The sequence below is a fragment of the Phyllostomus hastatus genome, unplaced genomic scaffold, assembly GCF_019186645.2.
Source record: "Phyllostomus hastatus isolate PE091 unplaced genomic scaffold, TTU_PhHast_1.1 phas_contig_34, whole genome shotgun sequence".
Lineage (NCBI taxonomy): Eukaryota > Metazoa > Chordata > Mammalia > Chiroptera > Phyllostomidae > Phyllostomus > Phyllostomus hastatus.
Window position 1 is genome coordinate 24,383,662 of NW_025333857.1, and position 20,085 is coordinate 24,403,746.

At 34.5% G+C, this 20,085-nt stretch overlaps 1 protein-coding gene and 1 pseudogene across 4 annotated transcripts in view; one reads left to right on the forward strand and one right to left on the reverse strand.

Moving 5' to 3' along the window:
• The window catches only part of RIC1 (RIC1 homolog, RAB6A GEF complex partner 1), a 128,397-nt gene that overhangs the window by 58,873 nt on the left and 49,439 nt on the right, over positions 1-20,085 (reverse strand). For all 4 annotated transcript variants that reach the window (XM_045840299.1, XM_045840298.1, XM_045840300.1 and 1 more), the window contains exon 3: positions 7,333-7,412. In XM_045840299.1, the coding sequence (XP_045696255.1) occupies positions 7,333-7,412 (80 nt within the window). The remainder of the gene's footprint in view (positions 1-7,332; positions 7,413-20,085) is intronic.
• Positions 16,775-17,510, forward strand: LOC123819813 (annotated as a pseudogene).

Genomic DNA, 20,085 nt, shown 5'->3' on the forward strand with positions numbered 1-20,085 from the left:
TAAAGAGTTGCCATTAATCAACACAACTTGATTACCCAACAAATATGAGAAATGAAGAAGAAATATTCCAAGATTTTCAATCTCATACAATTGTACAAAAGATCATGGTAATTAAAATAAATTTTAGAATAGCAATAGCACATTGGGGCTGCTAAAGAGAAATGAGTTAGGTGTAGCCATGATGAATCTGATGCTGCGCTATAGGACATCTAAATGAATATATCCTGCAAGGTGGGCCTGAAGCTCAAGAAAGTGGTACTACGTTAAGGAAACAGTATATGTGGACCTCATCTACATATACTGAATAGTTAAAATGTAGAACAGAAGAGAACATAGACCAAAACCCTAGGGAACACTATAGCATAATTTAGGTATTATATAGTAAGTTAAAGTTTTGATTTAAACCCAATGAATGGCATCTTTATGAAAGAAATGGCATTAAGTCCATTTTTCAGACAAGTAAAATAAAACTCAAACAAAAGACAGCAACATGATTAACCCTGAAAGCTAAGGAAAGCCATTGAAAAATTTTATGTAGGGAAATGGCAAGTACTGATAAATTCTGTGTTAGAAAATTCATTCAGGGGAAAATCTTAAAGATGATTTAAGAAAATGTTATAAAAATCCAGGAGAAAAGTGACAAAACCCAAACTACAGGAGTATTGCTAGAAGAAGGAAAAGACATGAGGGATATATATAAGACAGAACACTGGAAAATGCAGGAGGCAGAACAGAGTAGACTTGTTACAGACTTGCTATTAGAATTACTGAGCAGGCAGAGTAAATACACTCAAGTAAATGGTGGTGTCATTTCCAAAAAAAGGAAATTGGCCACACATAGGCTTTCCCAGGATTAAGTTACTCAAAGATAAGAAATTTTTTATTTTAGTTAAAAAAATTTCTCCTTTCTGATTTTTCAACTATAAATTAATAGATAGGACCTAAAATGTATTACATTACTATCTTCTTAACTTTCTTACCAATTAAATCTCACCAATCCAGAATGCTCTTCCCCTGGGTGTGTGTTTTATTTCCTTACCTCTTAGAGATCTTTTTAAATGTCATCTTCTCAGCAAATACCCAGACTACCCACTCTATTTTTAAAGTTATGTTCCCACTCTCTAGTCCCTTTCCCTGCTTTATTTTTCTCCATAGAATGTATCTCCTAATTTGCAATATATATATATACAACACTTATTTATCATTGTATACTAGAAGAACACAGCTCTCTGTGTAGGATTTTTTGTCTTCTCTTTTTTTCCTGTCCTTTTTTTCCCACTGCTGCACCCCCAGTATCAGTACCCTTATCACAGGCCTTTCTATGTTTTTTAAAAAAGCTTATTGTTTATAGTATCACACATCCAGACAGCCTTCAGTCTGATGAGAACAGTGTGTAGGGAGGGCTCTCTGACTGGGCAGCTCTTTTAACACTTCTATCATTCTTTGGCCTTAGGTGTGAGTCTCAGAACTGTGGACAACAGGGAGTAGTTTCATTGCCCAGAATTTGTACAATAACATACCCACAACCTTATTAGTAAGTGTTCATGCAATTATGATGATATAAGCTAATGGACACATAAAATATGCAAAGTTCAATAGCTAAAGGTTACACATGCACATTTACAGAATAATGCATACTGAAATTAAAAGTACTATGTGATCTTTTGAGAAGATCACAGAAATAAAGAAAAGAAAACAGTTAGTTTATTCTCCAGAAAACACTCAAAACTTACTAGCAAAAAAAAGTGGAGGGAAACTTGCACATTTCTAATTCAGACTTCTTTTCCCCTCTAAACTTGATGTAAATCAGCACATGGTTCTTTGAAAGAGCAGGTTGTGTGTTGCCACAAACCTCGATTAGTTATTCTTTTCTCGCATTCCACCTAGCACTAATTCATTCACAGTCTGCTGAAGTTTCACAATCTAATGAAATATACTAGGAGTGGGGGGTGCAGGGAGTTTTTATAGTTGTTTTGGAGTGAATTTTTTCCAGTGAAAATAATATCTGTATTTTTAATATTTGATAATTAAATGTACTAAATTTTAGCACTACATTTTTTAAAAGAACTTTGGTGTCAATTGGCTGGTTTCTGACAAAAAAAAAACAACAAAAAAAAGAGGTTAACAGAAGTGGAAAGATAGAATAAAGACTAAAATGTTTGCTTTCAACAAAGTATATATTATGATGACATATTTATGAAAATTACTTTCATTACTGTGAAATAAATTTGATTTGCCGCTTCAAGATCTACTAAACTCATAATTTCACTGCAAGTTTCAAGATACAGAAGAAATGTCAGATGACGTTCAGTAGATAAGTCTATCCACTGGTCTGTGTAACCCATATGAAGGGATAGTTTAATACACAACAGAGTTTTATAAGCACAAAAAAAAGATAAAAGTGAAACATTAACCTTTAGGCATAAAAAGTCATTTAGTTAGACTGCCATCATTGTTGAAGGCTGACTCTCAACATCAACAGGAAGGATGCTGGAAACAATACCGTGTGGAAACTATGGAAGATGATGGCATCTGACCTGCCTCAGGTGGAGCACAATGGAAAACAACATGCAGTCTGAGGTTAAGATGCTGTCACATAACACGGGGGAGCTGAGACACTCTGGAAAAACTCATCTGATGAACTCAAAGATTTCACGTATAGAAACAAAGGACAACAGAGTTACTGCAATTGAGAAGACAACTACTAACTACTGGCCTCAATTATGATGCTTCTATTCTTCAGGACTGCAATAAACCACCCCAGATCATTTCTCCTCTTTTTGATTCCCAATTTCCAAAATAAATTCCAAAGTAGCGGATGGTGAGGCAGGCATAAATACGTTTGAGGCAATATAGTGTTAGTGATAAAGAGCGCAGACTTTGAAGCTAGAACACTTACATCTAAATCCTGAGCCACTTACTAGTGTGACTATGAATGAGTTACTTGGCCTCTCTGCTGCAGTTTACATAATATGTAAATATGTATTATGTAATTATGTAGTAATTATACCTAACTACCTTACAGGGTTGCTACAGGGATTAAAGGAATTTGAAATAGTGCTTAGAATAGCATTTTCAACTGCATAAATGTTTACAATGATACAAATGATGACAACGACACAATGTCAAACCTAAATATTTTTAAAACTCTCCTCAAACCTGTAGATGAGCCACTATTTTCCAGGTTTTAAAAGCCTGGACTTACATAATCCTCCCAACAATTAAAGAAGGCATTTTTATTCCAATTTTAAAATAGGTTCTAAAGAAAAACTAGAAAGTTGCTGAACTAAGCAATTCAATTAGAACCATAGTTCAGCATGCAAATTACACAACAGGCTGACTCTAAACCCAGTAATTTGCTCTGCTCTGCAAAAGTGTTTCCCTGTAAGAGATTAAAAGAAAATTTATGCAGCAGTTACTAGAAGTTAAACTCTGGGTAAAAAGTACATTATTACCCAAATATAAAAAATTAAAAATCACTTAATACATAATACATATTATTTATGTAATATATAAATTCACTTTATGTATATAAAATCACTTAAAATATTAGAAAGTAAAAATTTGGTAAAGGAAAAAACATATTAACAATAATAGCAGCTGTCCTTTATTAATTTTCCCATGAGCTGGGTACTAATTTGAACATTTAATATGCATGATCTCACTTAATCCTAGGAAATAATTACTACTGTGATCTCGTTCTATGGATGAGGAAACAGGTTTTGGAGGTATTAAGTAACTGATACAAGTCATACAGATGAAAAGAGGTAAAGCTGACATTCAATTCCAGGTCCATCTGATGCCAAAGCCTAATCCTTTATCCACTGTTCATGCTGCTCATGCATTATTGACACGTATTAAAACCCCAAAGTTTCAATATAACGTGTATAAGAATACTCAAGTTAAAAAGAAAAATAATGCTCTTCATTAGTTCTCTAGCCTAACATACGCAGTTAAGTGATGTCCCCTGAAGTCACTTTTTTAAAAAACATTTTTGGAACACAAAAGTGATTTCCAAAATACTATTTCAAAACACTGTGTGTATGTGTGTTTGTATAAATCATGTTAGTGGGTTGAAATAAAGAAAACAGTCTTTTTCAAGGATGTTTCAAGCAATGTTATTTCCCTACCCAGCCCACCTATAGTAGTATAAATTGATCCAGTTAAGTTCAGATTATCCTGATTATTGCTTTTTATCAACAGGAGCATGTCTAAATTCAGCAATACAATGAGTTAAGATGCAGTAGTTAAAATGCACAAGTAAATGATACTTTGACACTGATTACAAATTCTTCAAAAGGCTCATAAATTATTTAGAATGGAAAGTATAGTAAGCTTTATGCTACCCAAAAAACTGAATTAAAATTTCTAAATACATCAACTTCCTATCACAATGTCCATACCATTTTAACATTACAATTTTTCTGCCAAAAAGGTTTTTGTAGTAAAGATTTTTATTGAAAAATAATCAAATTAAATTCCATCATTAAAAAATTTCTATTCACAAAAAATCCAAAACTCAGAACTAACACTTCAATTAACACTATATTAATACAAAAAGAAGCAACTATAGCATCAAGAAAAATCTAGATAGTTCCCTAAAATCTATGATAAAGGAAAACCAAGCTACATGACACTTTCCCAAAGTATATTCTGAAGAATATTAACAAGTGTTATTTGAAGAAGCACTTTCATAATGCCATTTTAAAAAAAATACAGCCTTCCCTTTATTTTAGATTTTTCAAATACATGGATATTTTTATTTCACAAGTAAATACTGGGTTGGTGAAAAGCCATTTAGTTTTTTCTTTAAAATAAAAGATACATTTTTCATTTTTACCAAGAACTTTATTGATTTGGATATCTTGAGTATGTCAGCCATTTCCCACTACTGGCTTCTAGTGGGAAGAGGCCAGGGGTGCTGCTAAACATCTTCCAATGCGTAAGACACTCCACACAGCAAAGTATCTGGCCAAAATGTTAATAGTACCAAGAAACTTCACAAACCATTTTTGATACATTTGATCAGTCACAGCACCTTCTCCATACACTGGACAAATCTTTTTTTGTATTTCAATTGTGTTTTTACCTTTCTTAAAGCATAATGTGCTAAAAATGTTGCATATTTTCTCCCATCTTCAATATTAAAATGGCTGCACAAAAATTCACCAATTTTAATAAGTTGTTTTTAAATGCACGCTGATATGCAATAAAATCCAACAAAATTGTTTCAAATGAAGTTAAAGACAACTAAGCACTACTAAAGCCATTGTACAGAAAAAACTAAACTAACTCTTTGGCCAACCCAATATATTGTATGAATATCAAAAATTGTGGAAAATTCAAGAATTGAAAAAAGCTGAAAAATTACTACAATTCTACCATTCAGGCACAATGACAATATATATTGTTCTAGCTTTTTTCTCTAGATGATTTTTGTTGTTTTGTTTCACAAAGTTGTGGTCATATTACATACATAACTTTGTGTGGCTTATTTTTTCCACCAGGCATTATAAGATCAGATCCTCAAGTTTATAAATTTTTCTGAAACATTTTATTTAATGATGCATATTATCTAAGAATATACTACAGTTGATTTACAAACCAATTCTCTATTATTCCACCTTTGTGTATATCTACTAGAAGAAGTATATCTATTTCAAAAAGTTTCCCCAGAACTATTTTTCTTTTAAAGATTTTATTTATTTATTTTCAGAGAGAAGGGGAGGGAGGGAGAAAAAGAGGGAGAGAAACATCAATGTGTGTTTGCATCTCATGCATTCTCTACTCAGGACCTGGCCTGCAACCCAGGCATATGCCCCAACTGGGAATTGATCCAGTGACCCTTTGGTTCACTGGCTGGCACTCAATCCACTGAGCTACATCACAGCCAGGGCTATCCAGAACTATTTTTATATGCTAAAATGTGTAGTTAAAAAAAATTGTTGTATTTAATGTTTTGAGTTTATAATGTTTAGTTTGAGTTCTAATTAACACAGACTTCTCTTGCATTTGTTATATTTTCTCTTATGAGACTGCTTTTACCTAGTTATCTTTTGAAATGTTACTGTTTTCTAGCTATTCAGATGACTCCTTTGTAAGAACAGTAAACCTTGGTCTTATTTCCTGCAAAAATTTCCCCAGTTTTTCACTTGCCCTTTTATTGTTGCTCTTTTTCCTGATAATTCAGAGAAATTTAAATGTTCCTATAATGAAATCAAATTTCCCTTTAATTTCTTACACACATAATAAACTCTGGCTGTCTTCCACTATCCATAAATGTAATGTTCATTTATATTCTCATATCCTTTAATGACTTGATATTTTTTTAAAAAAAAGACGTTAGGCTTTAAAATTATGTTCTTTTATTTCAAAAGTTCTTTCAATAAAATGTTCTTTCATTTCTAAAGTAAAGTTAAAAATGTAATAAAAAATAAACAATGCCAAAAATACAGAACAACATAGTTTAATGATCAAAAGTCCATGTTCCACCCTGGCCCAGTGGCTCAGTAAGTTGGAGCATCGTCCCACACACCAAAAGGTTGCAGGTTTCGATCCTCAGAAGGGGCAACTGTGAGAGGGCAACTGATCAATGTTTTTCTTGCAAATCCATGTCTTTGTCCCTGTCTCTCTCTCCCGCTATTCCCCTCTCCAAAATCAATAAAAACATATCCTTGAGTGATGATAAAAAAAAATCCATGTTCCCTCTAATTATTTTCTATCCACATACAAAAAAATATACAAGAGCCCTGGCTGGTGTGGCTCAGTGCATTGAGCACTGGCCTACAAACCAAGGGGTTGTTGGTTTAATTCCCAGTCAGGGCACATGCCTGGGTTGGGGACCAGGTTCCTGGGTGGAGGGGTGGGGGTGGGGGGGAAGCAGCACATGAGAGGCAACGGCACACTGATGTTTCTCTCCCTCTCTTTCTCCCTCCCTTCCCCTCTGTCTAAAAATAAGTAAATAAAATTAAATATATATATATACAAGAAAAAGTGCCATTTCAGCTTACTAAAAGACATTTCACCTCTTCCTCTCAAGATGGCTTAGCTCCTCCTTGATAAGAATGGGAGATTGCTAGATCTGGAGTACATCAGTAGTAATTCTGAATGTCCAAGAAGGGATATAGTACATTTATTCAAGACTCCCAGGTTTATTTAACACAATTCTTTATTCACATAATTACAGCTCAAAGACTTGATAATTTTTGAAACTCTGCTTTGGAAATGCTTGCTTAGCTTATTTTAATCACTTCAGACATCCTAGAACTGTAATGTTTTTGTAAATACAAAGTATGTATATCAAATATTAAAAGAATGAAAAGACAAACTTACTTGGGATACACTGGTTCATAAAGATACTTGTCCCCTCTTGCAGGCGTAATATGAAAAAACAAGATGTAGCCATTTGCTGTCTGAAAGATAAATTTTATTTACCATGAATTAAAGTATAAGGCTATGACTGTAACCCTAAATTTTAATTTTATATATTTTTAATTTGGAAACATTTCACTCCTTAGAATCCTGTTTTGAAAAGCTACAGTCTAATTATACAAATTTTAACAATGACTTTGTTTTAAAATAACCCATCTTGTTTAATAACCCACAAAAAATTTTTATATTTTTATGAAAATATTTCATGCACATGTCACTGAAATCAATAGTTCATACTATATTGAAGACATTAATATTCTAAAATAACTGTATTATGGAATAATAGATGATAATTTTGCAAAATTTATACAACTTCTGGAACTCTGCAATAATTTGGCAAATATTTTTTCCAATTTTTTAAAATAATGTCACCTAGTAGTAACACTATGATGAAACTGTTAACTCTATTCAAAGTTTGTACAGTACAACTTTAGAATAACATAGTCAAATATTTCAAAATCAATTAAATGGTCTCTGACCTACTATATAATCTACCCCATGACACAAAATAAAAACAGAGCAAATCTTCAATTTCCAAAATTTGAACATTAGTTTATTTCTCTAAGTTAACAAAATGTTTTAAAAATGTAACCTGTATTAAAACAATGCCATTATATGATCATGGCACATTATTTGTGACTTGTGAGGCTCAACAACCATTTTACATTTATATAAATATAGAAAATACTATATATAGCTGTTTCTAATCAAACATTTTTGGGTATAACACAGTAAAGTGGCAAATGTTTTGCTGAAACTACTTTATACCAATATTGTATTCTTACATTTTAGAAGCAGGTGGGCTTTTGCCCAAAGTAGAACCAAAGATAACTGAAAAAAAAACTACTCAAGGTTTCGAATTTCTTCCCAGTACTGACTTTGTTTTTTTTGCTTAAAGGAATGCCAGAGAAAACATTTAATTTCTTTAGAAAAGCCGGGGTTTTTTTTAAGCTATAAACTTTGCTATTTCATAATGTATTCCAAACCTAGTTTAACATATTTATGATACAAAAGGGAAAAAAGTTAAGATTACTTCAAATAAGATTATCATTCTAATTCCTCATGCACAATTTTATATTCCTCTAATGTGGAAAATATGGAATCAAAAGGAAAAGGAATTCCATCAAGTCATATCAAGTTTTACAACCATTATGGCACCTATACAGATTAGCAACTATTTAAGATTTGTAAACTCTACTGTTACCTTATATAGGCTAGGGAAGTAAAATAATATGGTCTAGTACTTATATGAATAACATACAAATGTTGTCCACAATATCGGTCACTCAAGGTCAAAAGTTCAACATTTCAGAGTATCAAATGCCAATAGTATACTCAGAAATTTAGCAAGTACTTAGAAGACTACAATGCCAGGGAAAACATAGCTTCATTTTGCAGAAATTTTGCATACAAGTGTACTAGATGAAATTACAAATAACGGCTTCATTTACTATTTTGGTATTCTATATCAATCATCTTTACTAAGTTTCTGTGGGTTTGCATGTATATTAAAATGGTATATAACTTTCAGATCTTAATGACATTTATCATTATTCTAAGACAGAACTATATATGAAAATGTCTTCAAGTTTTGGTAATAAACAATCATCCTTAAAAACTAGCATCTTTATTTAACTATACCAAATCTGTTATTATGCAGTGCTACAACTGTTCTTCTCTTCCTAGCCCAAAATACTGCAAATAAGCACATAACTACTGCTTAATCTGTAGGCAACAGTCCTAATACGTTCTTCTAGTATTCACACACCCCCCAAAACTACACTAATTTTTTAAATTAAATGAAAAAGTAAAATAAACTACCTCATAGCACTCTTTCCTGTTATCCTGTATCTTTAATTTCTTTTCTCTATTGCATACTACTAGATTATATATATGGCTTTAAACACAGAGGTCCAACAACTTCTGTAGGCAACTTAAATGACAAGTCTTCATGTCCCTTCCTTTGTATTTTCATGACTTAGGATCATAGATATATACAGATAAAAGTTTTAAAGAGGATAAAAGAAGGAAATCACTACTTAAGTAAAGGATGGAACAGACTTGTCTATATTAGTGCTACTTAGAAGAAAAAGAACTACAAACAATATTTTAAAAGGACATCAAAAATTCAGTCAGAGAGGTATGAATATTAAAGTTCAACACACTTTTTTTCAATTGCCATTCTGGTAATGGGGATTTAAAAAAACATGCAAATTACTTCAACTAATTCCATATTTTAAAAAAGAAGACTGAAATCTGGAGGTGGTGGTGGTGGTTGATGACATTACTATTAATTGCTTGTTCACGTTTTTCTTTGTTCGGGCATTTGGGAAGTTTTCCCTTGCTACCCCAAATTAAATTATTTTATAATTGATGCATGACACATATACTATGAATGGTAATTTTCTGTAACAGGAAAAATTTAAATCCGACCATGTCATGAGGCAAATCAACTGCTGAATGTAACTAAAGCCTAAACTGCAGGCAGCAATCCCAGTACCTCCCTCTTACCCTTCCTTATCCGTGCTTCTACCTCCCATGAATTCACTAGATACTTCAGAATTCCCAGTCTTAGAGCATTTTTTCCCTTAAGATACACCCTTTTTATTATGCTGAACAGAAAAGATTTATGCATCTGGCTCCAAAGATCTAAATAACATGTCACAAAGATTTCTGTAATAACTTACAAGATAAGGACTTGATTTAAAGATGCATCCTCTATCCCAAATACTGTTATGTCAGACTTCAAATAAGGCAGAAATAATGAACTAGCACTTATACATTCTTTATACTGGTTTGTAAATGGTATTTTCTGTTTTTAGCTTTATTTATTACACATGGTCAAATACATAAAATTAATCACCCAGTCACACCACTAAGATAATAGCTAACATTTTTATATCTTTCAGACTTTGTACATTCACATACACACATTTAAATGGGAAATGATAAAACAGTTGAAAATCACACATACTCTCAAAAACAGGTGAATACCTTTTGACATAAACACTCATGAAAAATCATTATTCCTTAATACTGTTACATTGTTTTTACCAAAGCACCAATTAAAAAAATGGTTATCCCTCATACACTGCATTCTTCTGCATGTCTTCAACAAACTGTGCTGGAACAACTGGATATCAATATGCAGAATGAAACTGGATCTATACATTGCATCATATACAAAAATTAACTCAAAATATATCACAGACCTAAATATAAAACCTAAATCATAAACTTCTAGGAGAAAACATAGAAGAAAATAGGAACCATGACAGAACAAACAAACTGATGAACTGGACTTCATCAAAATTAAGTACTTCAATCATTCAAAAAATAGTATTAAGACACTGACAAAACAAGTCACACATATTAAGAGAAATTCTTTTGTAAAGCAGATATGTAATAAAGGAATTGTATCCAAAGTATATTAGGGATTCTAGAAACCCAACAATAAGAAAAAACCCCAATAAATAAAATGTACAAATAATTTGAACAGAGACTTGACCACTGAAGACGAGCAAATAGACAAATGACAGATGTTCAACAACAGTCACTAGGGAAGTGCAAATTAAAACTATAATGTGATACCACCACACACTGTTAGAATGGCTAAAATTCAAAAGGAATACCATACCATACCATACCATATGTTGGCAAAGAAGAATGAGAATTCTCAGACACTGCTTGTAGAAACGTACAATTGTACAACTACTTTGAAAAAAGTTTGGCATTTCCTTAAAAGTTAAACATGCACCTATCTTATGATCCAGCTGTTCCATTCTTGGCTATCCACTCAAAAGGAAATGTGTGTCCATGTAAGGATTTGTACATCAATATTCATGGGGCTTTTGGAACAGCCATAAACTAAGAACAACTCAAATAACCATAAACAGATGAATGGATAAACCACTTTGTTATATCCATAAGATGGAATACTACTCAAAATGAACTGATTCTTGACAATATGCATGAAACTCAAAATAATTATGCTGAAGTAAAAGAAACAAGAAAAAAAAAGGAGTATACATTGCAGGGGTATCCAACCTTTTGGCATCTCTGGGCCACACTGGAAGAAGAAGAGTTATCTTGGGCCACACACATTAAATACACAAACACTAACAAAAGCAAAAAGAAACCTCACTGTTTTAGGTAAATTTACAATTTTGTGTTGGGCCGCATTCACAGCCATCCTGGACCACATGCGGCCCATGGGCCACAGGTTGGACACACCTGATTATTTTATGCTTCCAATTACATAAAACTCTAGAAAATGCAACCTAATCTGCAGTGACAGAAAGCAAATCAGTGGTTGATTTTGGAAGGAGATGGGTCATAGCAGGAGGAATTACAAAAGGATACAAGGAAACTTGTGGGGATGATGGGTGAGTTCACTCGCTTGATTGTAGCAAAAGTTTCAAAATTTATCAAATGGTACACTTCAAATATGTGCAGTTTATTATACATCAATTGTATTTCAATAAAGCTATTTAGAAAAAAATGAAAGTGATCGCTAGATTTGTAGCGGAAACTATTGCTCCCTTGAAAAACTTCTACCACCACATGACAAAACCTCATCTAGCCTACTGGAGAATAAGAGGTCACCAACAAACCCAGAGTGGACAGCCCCAACCAATTATCCAATATGTGACTGAGGGCATCAGGGACCATCAAGCACCAGAGGAGCTGTCAAATGACTAGCCACATCAGTGACTACAGTGAGACCAGGAGAAGAACTGCTTGACCAAACCTAGGGCAAATCACAGGATGAAAGTGAACAAGTAGGTTTTTCAGAGTCCTTAACTAAGATTTGAAGACAATGGTTCAATAAATAATAAAAATGTGAAAAATAACAATCCTAACAAAAATAGAATCATACAATAATCACGTCTGAAACACCAAGATGAAAGAAAAAAAATGAGATGAATAGGTACTGTGTACAGCACTGCCCTGCTCTGCACCTTGCTATATTCCACTCCATTAGAATACTCTGCTCTCAGCAGTTATTTGGTGACTCTATACATGAACATGCTGGAAGGAAAAAAAACACAATTAAACAACAGGAATTCTAAATTAAACTGATGTCTTTCCCTTATTCCCAAATAAAATACGTTCTAATTCATGTCACAGTAACTCAGGTTTCAGCAGAACAGACTATACTTCCATTTAGCTAGGTGTGAAGGGGAATGAATATTAAAGGTAGCAGTGGGAAAGAGTTGGAATGACAGGTTGGGGCCATATCACAGGAGAGCCAGAATCTGAATACTATGCTAAACAGTTTGGAGCACATTTTGTATGCAATGGCAAAATATGAAAATAATAGTAAGAGCTGTGGAGTTCCAGCCAAGAGAGAGGCGTAGGTAAAAAACCCTTCGCTTCCTCGCACAACCAAAAGGAGGATAACCAATTTAAAATCAAGAAACAACCAGAAGTGCCAGAAAATCAAACTGCATGGAACTCTGACAACCACAGAATTAAAGAAACAGTCAAACAGAAAAACCAGACCAGTAGGGCTGCGAATGGAGAGAAACTGTGGTGAGGCAGCAGGCAGTGGGGGCGGGGCTGGCTGCTGCAAGGTGGCAGGCTGCACAGGAGAGGCTGACTTAAAGGAAAACTGAGACTAAAGAGCTGACTGTGGACTACAGCAGTTGCTGCAGGGGGAGAAACTCCCAGTCTCACAGGAGAGTTCCTTGAATACTGAGCTAGAGATGAGCAGGCAAGCTGCATTGTTCCCTCTCTGGCCCCTCCCCCACAAGCAGTGCTGTAGCACAGCAAGGAGGGTTGCCCCACCCAGGTGAATACGTAAGGCCCCGCCTCCTTACAACTTACAACTTAACAGGGCCCTGAACAAAGAAATAGGGCCAAAATGAAAGAACAGAGCAAAACTTTAGAAAGGGAGCTAAAGGAGGAGATAGCCAACCTATCTGATGGAGAGCTTAAAGCCCTAGTAATCAAAATGCTCACACAACTGTTTGAGCTTGGTTGAAAAATGAAAGAACAAATAAAAGATACCCAAAATGAATAAAGCAAAATATTCAGGGAACCAACAGTGACAGGAAGGAAACCGGGATTCAAATCAACCATTTGGAACAAAGGAAGAAATAAACATCCAACCGGAACAGAATGAAGAAACAAGAATTCAAAAAAATGATGAGAGACTTTTGAACCTCTTTGACAACTTGAAATGTTCCAATATCTAAATTATAGGGGTGCCAGAAGGAGAACAACAATGGCAAGAAATTGAAAACTTATTTGAACAAATAATGAAGTAAAACTTCCCCAATCTGGCAAAGGAAATAGACTTGCAGGAAGTCCAGGAAGTCCAGAGAGTCCCAAAGAAGTTGGACCCAAAGAAGACCACACCAAGGCACATCATCATTAAGTTGCCCAAGATTAAAGATAAAGAGAGAATCTTAAAAACAGCAAGAGGAAAAGAAATAGTTACCTACAAAGGAGCGTCCATAATGTTATCAGCTGATTTCTCAAAAGAGACCTTGCAGGCAAGAAGAGGCTGGAAAGAAGTATTTGAAGTCATGAAAGGCAAGGACCTACATCCCAGATTGCTCTATCCAGCAAAGCTTTCATTTAGAATGGAGGGGCAGATAAAGTGATTCTCAGATGAGGTCAAGTTAAAGGAGCTCATCATCACCAAGCCCTTATTATATGAAATATTAAAGGGACTTACCTTAGAAAAGGAAGATAAAAAATATGAACAGTAAAATGACAACAAACTTACAACTATCAACAAATGAACCTAAAAAAAAATAAAGAAAAACAATAAAAACAAAAACTAAGCAAACAACTAGAACAGGAATAGAATCAGAGAAAAGAAGATCACACAGAGGGTTTTCAGTGGAGAGGGGGAAGGGAGGAATGGGGGGAAGGTACAGGGAAGAAGAAGCATAATTGGTAGGCATTAAATAGATGAGGAGAAGTCAAAAATGGTGTAGGAAGCAGAGAACTCAAAGAACTTATATGTATAACTCATGGACATGAACTAAGGCGGGGGGCGGGGGGGAGCCGGAGGGTTGAGGGGTGCAGGGTGGGGGGAGGGATAAAGGGGGAAAATTTGGAAAACTATAATAGCATAATCAATAAAATATTCTTTAAAAAAAGAGCTGTGCGCAATTAAGATGCATTTATAGTGGAGAAAAAAACTAGCTAAAAGTTTTGTACTCCAGGCAATCTAGACAAAACATTAAAAGGCCTCTACTAAGGTCATGGAAATGAGAATAAAGAGAAGAAGATGACAGTAAACTAGAGACAGGACTTAGCAACATCTAAGTGACTAGATAGGAAAGCAGAATCAAAGCACTCCAGAGTTTTTTCCTATTATAAGGAAGATTACAACAAAAATACTTAAACACATATATCTAAATATACTGATGCTACTATATGAGATATAGTTCTAGAAATGAGACAGTACTTAACAGTGATTTCAATGCTGTGTCTGCCTGAATATCTATTCATTGTCTAAAATTTTAAAAAGCTGTAGGGATAATTATGGCCTGGCATCATATTTACAAAAATAATATGCTATGTCTGATATTTGGAGAAAACATTCTCCCAAAAGCTATGAACCAATTCTTAAAATGGTAAAAGATTTTCTTTCCACACCCCACTGAAAACAATATCAGTGACATTCCTTTTTAAGGTACAAGTTTAAGGCTGTGGTTCTATTGGTGATATAGAAATAGAGTGTTGAATGTAACAGACATGTCAGAGCACACAATGATGATGCCTAGTGGGAAAAGTCAGACAATAAGAAAATTACATGGTGATAGCTGCTTCAACATGACTCAATAATTTGCAGAGTCATGCTGTATTGCTCTAAGGTCATATAGTTGTATATCTTTGCCTACACATTCTATCAATGACTTTTTATAAAATCAAGTCCCAAAGTACCTCCTAGGTTCAGCTTTATTCCACAATACCTAGTAAAATTAAACAACCATGCTAATAGTGAAAGGCAGTAGAGCAGAATATTAAGACTCTGGAACTCCAGAACCAGGTTTCATGGGTTAGACTTCCATATTCAGCAATGCAATCTCAGGTATACAGTAGCTATGTAATCAATGGCAGGTTATTTAACCTCTCTACCTTCCCTCAACTGTGTGATGGGAATAATAAAATTACCTACATTCAGAGTATTTTAATGAAGAATTAATTTTTTAAATTTATTTTTTTAGAGAGAGACTCTAAACAGCCTCTGGGACAACTTTAAGAGGTCCAACATTCACCTCATAGAAGTGCCAGAAGGAGAAAAGAAAGAGCAAGAAACTGGAAATCTATCTCAAAAAATGGTGAAAGAAATTTTCCCTAATTTGGTGAAGGAAATAGACATGTAAGTCCAGGAAGCACAGAGAGTCCCAATTATGATGGATGATGCAAAGAGGGCCACTCCAAAACACATTATTATCAAAAGGCCAAAGGTTAAAAATAGAGACTCTTAAAAGCAAAAGAAGTTAGTTACCCACAGGCTGTCAGATAGGAGTGGGGGAGAGGAGAGTGGATGAAGAGGTGAGGGGATTAAGCACAAATAACTAGTTACAGAATAGTCATGGGTATGTAAAGTACAGTATAGGAAATGGAGAAGCCAAAGAACTTATACTCATGACCTCTGGACATGAACAACGGTGGGGGAATTGTCTGAAGGAGTAGGGGGCACTGGGTGGAAACATCAGGACAACTATAATAGCATAATCATTAAAATATAACTTTTAAAAAGTACACTCTTCTGTAAGTTAGAATAGTATGCAATCAAAATCAAGTGACGCAAGAATGAAGTTAGACGATATTCATAATATGTCAAAAAAACAGATTATGAAATTTTATGATAGCTTTCTATGAGAAAAATTGTGTTTCAAATAATCTTTCTTATAAAACTCACAGATTTATCAAATCTGTTCCATATCAACAAGTGACATTACCACTTATAGTAATATCATTTCAGATTTACAAATAGACAAGTAGCTTTTCAAAATCCATGTGCTATTAAGTATAAGAGCATCTGAAAAATACATAAGGACATAAATAAAAATTATTTTCTGTGAATGGTGGAACTATTGGTAATTTTTTTCATTTCTCTAGGTTTCTCAAGTTTCCTTCATCAAACAGGTATCATCATTGCAACATAAAAATGAAAACTTTAAAAAATCCAATTCTCATAACCTTAAAACTCCTAGGAGATTACACAACAGTAAATTCAGATGACCTTGGGTCTGGCAAAGACTTTTAGATATAACACCAAAGGATGATCCATAAAAGAAAGAACTGATAAGCCAAAAAAACCTCTCTGAAAAGTATGTCAAAAGTATGAAAACAGGCAGCCACCTTGCACGCCATGGGAGCCGTGACTGATGACGAAGTCATACGGAAGCGTCTCCTAATTGATGGAGATGGTGCTGGAGATGACTGAAGAATTAATCTACTAGTGAAAAGTTTCATTAAATGGTGCAATTCTGGACCCCAGGAAGAAGGGTATAGCCAGTACCAACGTATGCTGAGTAGTGTCCCATTGTGAATTTTCAATGGGCAAAACTTTGCTGGTATATGATATGAATCTCAGAGAAATGGAAAATTATGAAAAAATTTATGAAGACATAGAATGTAGCATTGCTGGAGCACATGAAAAAACTGCTGAGTGCAAAAAGCAAATTCTTCAAGCAAAACGAATACGAAAAAATCACCAAGAATATGATGCTTTGGCAAAAGTGCTTCAGCATCATCCAGACAGACATGACACGTTAAAGGCACTAGAGGCTCTGGGCAAAGAATTAGAGCATCTTTCACATATTAAAGACAGTGTCGAAGACAAGCTAGAATTGAGACGGAAACAATTTCATGTTCTTCTTAGTACCATCCACAAACTTCAGCAAACACTGGAAAATGATGAAAAGCTCTCAGAGGTGGATGAAGCTCAGGAAACAAGCCTGGAAGCAGATCCGAAGCCACAAATAGGTGGACCACCATTCCCAAAACTATTAAATCAGCAACATGATCTTAGTGTGTTTAGAATTTGCTGTTCTCTTGAGATATTTAAAGTTCTGACAGTGAACTACTCTGCTTTTAAATGTTAATGTACAGTTTATATTTCTTTACACAAAGGCAAATAACTTCAGTATAGATTTGTTTTATTGAAATACCTTATTTATTCTTAAACTTAAAAGGTAGAACAACATCCATTTATGGATGTTGTTAACTTTTTCAGGTTAAATAATGTTTGTGCCCATAGTTCTTAAATGTTAACATTGATTTGTTGATAAAATAAGTTGAAGATTGTGAGAAGGTAGTGTTTCTAAGATGTGCATGATGAAAATGAGTCAGCTTCTGTAAATTGTTAACACTTTTGAAAATGGAGTACTTGACTAGGCTTCAGGAGGGCTGTGAACTTGTGAAATTGTGTGCAAAATGTTTGTGGCGTATGGGCATCGTGGGCCAGGTTCCATGATATAAGAATCATTGGTGTAAGAGGAAATAAAATACAAAGTTAATCCATTAAAAAGAAGTATGAAAACATAAACCACAGACTGGAAGAAAACAATTGCAAAATACATATCTAATAAAGAACTGCTATCCAAAATAAACAAAGAACTCTCTTAAAATTCAACAATAAGAAAAAACCCCAACTAAAAAAATGGGCTAAAGACCTTAACAAGAAAGACCTTATAGAAGATATAAAAATGGCAAATAAGCATGTAAAAAATGTTCCACATCATATGTCATCAGGAATATGCAAATTTAAAAAAATGAGTTAGCATCCTATACCTATGAGAATGGCCAAAACCCACACCGTGACAACACCAAATGTTGCTGAAGATGTGCAGCAACCAGAACTCGCATTCACTGCTGATGGGAATACAAAATGGTACAGCTCCTTTGGAAGAGTTTGGTGATTTCTTTCAAAACTATGCACAGTCTTACCATATGATCCAGCAATCATGCTTATTGGTATCCAAATGAATTGAAAACATGTCTACACAAAAACCTGCACATGACTGTTTATAGCAGCTTTAACATAACTGCCAAAACTTGGAAGCCAAAACCAAGATGTTTTTCAGCAGGGCAGTGGACCAAAAAGCTGTAGTACATCCCGACAATGGAATATTATTCAGTGCTTAAAAAAAAATGAGCTATTAAGCCAGGAAAAGACATGGATGAACCTTAAATACTATTACTACATGAAAGAAGCCAACCTGAAAAGGCTACATAATATATAATTCCAATTATATGGTATTCTGGAAAAGGTAAAACTATGAACACAATAAAGATTACTGTTTGCCAGGGGTTATGAGAGATGAACAGATAAACAGGAGCACAAAGGACTTGGGAGGCAGGGGAAGTAAAACTACTCTGCATATACTGTAACCGTGGATACATGTCATTATAATTTGTCCAAACACCTACAGAAACACCAAGAGTAATAACACCACCATAATATAAGCTATGGACTCTGGGTGATAAATATGTGTGAATATAGATTCATCAATTGTCAAGTATACTACCCTGGTGGGAATGCTGATAATGGGGAAGGCTATGTATGTGTTGGAAAAGGAACCATAAGGAAAATCTCTGTACCTTCCCCCCAATTTTACTGTGAATGTAAAACTTGTCTTAAAAAAGTCTTTTTCATAAAGTCCATTTATGATCCTATATATGTATATTAAAACACATGTCCTGGCTGGTGTGGCTCAGCTGGTTGGAGCATTGTCCCATAAACCAAAAGGTCACAGGTTCAAGCCCCGGTCAAAGTAGATAATCAGGCTGTGGGCTCGATTCCTGGTTGGGGTACGTACAAGAAAGCAACCAATCAATGTTTTTCTCCCACATTAATGTGTCTTTCTCTCTTTCTTCCCTCGTTCCCACCCTCCTTCCCTCCTTCCTCTCTCTCTAAAAGCAATGAAAAAATGTCCTTGGGTGAGAATAAAAAAAATTTATTATCAACTAAAACATTAATTCATGTTCTTAATATGCAAACAGAGATGAATTAACTTGAATCTCATCAGCATTTACTCAGTATATTTAATAGAAGCCAGACGACAGCAGCTAAAATTAAATTTATCACGACATCTTCACAAGGTTTCAGAAAAAGACTACAAGTGAAATGAAAACTGGATTTTCAATAGCCAAAACTAGTAAATTGTTTTTATCCTCTCATGTATACATTTTAATTTCCCCAACCTGAGGACAGGAATAATTACTTCTAACTTATTTGCTTTCCTTTTTTTCTTTTTTTTTTTTCCCTAAGCCTCATCCGAGGACATTTTTTTCATTGCTTTTAGAGAGAAGGGAAGAGACAGAGAGAAACATCGATGTGAGAGAGAAGCAGTGACTGGTTGCTTCCTGTACACGCCTAGATGTACACAACCTAGTTATGTCCTCTGACAGGGAATTGAACCTCCAACATTTTGGTTATGGGATGACACTCCAACCAACTGAGCCACACAAGCTGAGGCTGACTTCTTTGCTTTCTATATGTTTAGCAGAGTATAAAAGTTGAATAAATTAATGTGAAATTATTTCTGCTCTAAAAAGAAAACTAATGGGCTGTTTCCCCTTTATTGAAGGTGTAGAGGCTATCTCTGATTATCTGGTACCTGAACCTGGAGTTATTAAGGGAAGGGGAACAGTGGCCCAGAGTGTGAGAGCTCCATA